This window comes from Orycteropus afer, unplaced genomic scaffold (assembly GCF_000298275.1).
Source record: "Orycteropus afer afer isolate SDZICR_OR568_19922 unplaced genomic scaffold, OryAfe1.0 scaffold00081, whole genome shotgun sequence".
Classification (NCBI taxonomy): domain Eukaryota; kingdom Metazoa; phylum Chordata; class Mammalia; order Tubulidentata; family Orycteropodidae; genus Orycteropus; species Orycteropus afer.
In genome coordinates this window covers 970035-972980 of record NW_006921668.1, presented here as the reverse complement: position 1 = coordinate 972980, position 2946 = coordinate 970035, and the positions used below count along the sequence as shown (strand labels likewise).

Here is a 2946-nt window from a genome sequence, read left to right as displayed (position 1 = left end):
TTAAAAGTTATAGATTCACTATATATACCTATTTAACATCATTCAAGAAGAAAGAAGTGAAACACACAGAGATCTAAATTTAGAGATCCTTCTGAAAATAATGTTACCCATTCCATCAGTTTTCCCTACCTTCATAAAATAAGCTAAGATGAAATTTCGTTTTTTATAATTTGGAAACTTTTTACATATTTAAAAATTTGAGTATTCTTTATTCATATATTTTCTAAGACACATTTAAGATTGTTCTAGTCCTTAATATTTCCAAACTAGATACTTCAAAGTATGTTAAATATCATATTAAAACACAATTGAGGACAATTAACTGTATTTTATAAAAGGAGAAAACAACCCAAATTTAAAAGTTGAATCCAGGGTTTTACTGTCTATCTGTAAATCAGAATCCAAGTATTATCTCTTTAAACTAAATTCTGAAGATTTCCCTACTGTCTAGATTGTTTGATTTTATGCAAGGAGGAGAACATTTCCTTTAAAAGAGTATTTGTAAATTCAACTTGAAAAGAGAATTTTGTATTTATCAGAAAATGTGTATCTTACTTGACAATTACCTTTTCTGTAATAGGGAAGAGAAGTAACACTGCACAGACTGGTCTTGGTACCATGCTAAGGAGTTCAGGATCCATTCCATATACATCAACAAACTGCCAGTTAGGTTGTAGGCCTAATTGTTTGAGAAACTGGGAAAAGAAAAAAACAAATTAAAAAGAGTAGAACATTAACATTAACAGAAAAAAAAAAAAAAAAAAACAGTATGCTGTTAGCAGGTAAATAAACAAGTATATACTATACATCTAATGCATAAAAAGGGAGACAACATACAAATATTGCTGATGTTCAGTAAGAATGAAATGAAGTAGGTTTTCCCAAATAACGTAAAAAATATATAGCAATTTATTTACATAAATCAATACTTAAAACTCACAGTATATTAAGCAGAATCCTTTTTCATCTATTCTTTTGCACCAAATACATATAAGGTGGCTTGGTTCATATGTTAAGCTCATTTCTAGCACTTGCATTTTAAGGAGATGCATCTAAATTCTAATAAACAAGGGATTATTTTAGTAGAAAATAACAAAGTTCATTCTACTTGTCAAAAAGGATGCCCAAGGTTTATAGGTAAGTAGATAGATATCAAGAATTATATGAATGAGCAAAGAGTGATATAATGCCAAACCAGTCCAAGTGACTTACATAAATGCCAAACAATGCTTGATATAGGAAGAAGCTTCTTGACTCTGTTGTTGTTGTTATGTGCGGTCGAGTCTAGCACACGATAAAACCCTCTACACTTGACTGCCTCTCATATCTGGCCAAACAACTTCAACAAAAGGTTAGTGGTATTTTGAAAACCTTATATTTTCATAGGAGAATAAAATGTCAGACCTTAATCTATCATATTAGAGAAAAATTGAAAAATGAGAGCAATGCCAATTTTACAAAAAAAAAATTCTCAATAAATGTCTGTATTTAATGAAGCTGATGATTAAAAAAAAAGTACCATCACAAAATAGGTTTCATATTAAAATATTTTATATTAAATATGCACCATTACATCTCACTTTAAGGATACAGAATAGTATCTATTGGTCTTACGTTATCTGAAATTTAAAAATAAAAATTAAAAAAAGGTACCTTGGGTATTTCCTCTGAAGAATGATCACATGTATTTAGATCATCAAATGAAGTCTTGTAATACCAATGGAAACCATGCCATGTAATATAAATAGTGTTACTCATCTCACATACAGCAAGGTTCTTTAAGACAAGACCTTCCTGTTTAGAAGAATATTCTCTACATCCCTCCATTTCTCTGGTTATAGAAGAGAATTTATTTAGTGGAAAAAAAAAATCATTAATCAAAATAAGGTCTTAGACACTCTTATTAAGAAATATACTGAATTAGAAGCCCTTTCTTACCAGAATGTGCTCAACATCTATTAGTTTTATTCTTGCATCAAGTTACATGCCCTATAACAAACAGTCTGGGGCCATGAAGATCAATGGATTCTATATTACATCCATTCTTCATTTTATTCCAATTCATGATTGAACATTTTAATAAAGTTTGTAAAAGCACTCCACACCATTTCTCTCTCCCTTGTCCACTTCCTCCAAAATTCTCTTCTCAATATCCAATTCTACCTAAAACCCAAAAGGGATTAAAATTGACTGCTGAGACAAGGGAAAGAACTTTTTCTTATTTATCTTTTTAATTGCCTAGCACTATACCTGGCCACAAAGACACTCAAGTAATGTTTGTTAAACTGAAAAAGTAGTATTGTATCTCTACTTTAGATGGTCTAGCCATAAGTACTTGTGAGTAAAATCTATGTTTATGTCATTATTGTTGTTGTTAGATGCTGTCGAGTTGGCTCCAACTCATAGCGACCCTATTACTTAATATATGTATTTTTTAATATATTTTATTGTTGTTGGAAATATACACAGCAGAATAGACATCAATTCTATAGTAACTACATGGGCAATGCAGTGACACTGATTATATTCTTCAAGTTGTACAGCCATTCTCACCCTCCTTAATATATATTTGTTTTTATTTGTGACAAGTTAAAGAGGTCATAAAACTCATTTTGGTCCTTGCATTCATTTAATCAACTGTGAATACTACCTATGCTGAATTGACAGCCCTAAAAGGCATACCTTCAAGGAAAAGCATCATGAACCCTGGTAAGAGGATTTAAATCTATTCATTAATTTTATGTACTCCCAAAGTCATACTGTTATAAAGGTAAAAAGTTACAAAACAAGATAGTACATATAACAGAGTAATTTTTTATCTGTGCTACAAACTAACAGCAACAGTTAAAACATTTTAGTGAAAATAATCTGAACAAAATTGGCATGTCACTATAATGTGGTGTTGTTGTTATATGCCGCCGAGTCGGCCCCGACTCATAGCGACCC

The 2946-nt window shown here is 30.7% G+C and overlaps 1 protein-coding gene across 1 annotated transcript in view; it reads right to left on the bottom strand.

Moving 5' to 3' along the window:
- The window catches only part of UCHL3 (ubiquitin C-terminal hydrolase L3), a 79259-nt gene extending 78570 nt beyond the window's left edge, over positions 1 to 689 (bottom strand). The window contains exon 1 of the mRNA XM_007941503.2: positions 567 to 689. Coding sequence (XP_007939694.2) covers positions 567 to 641 — 75 coding nt within the window. The 5' untranslated portion in view covers positions 642 to 689. The remainder of the gene's footprint in view (positions 1 to 566) is intronic.
- Between the last annotated feature and the right edge of the window lie 2257 nt (positions 690 to 2946).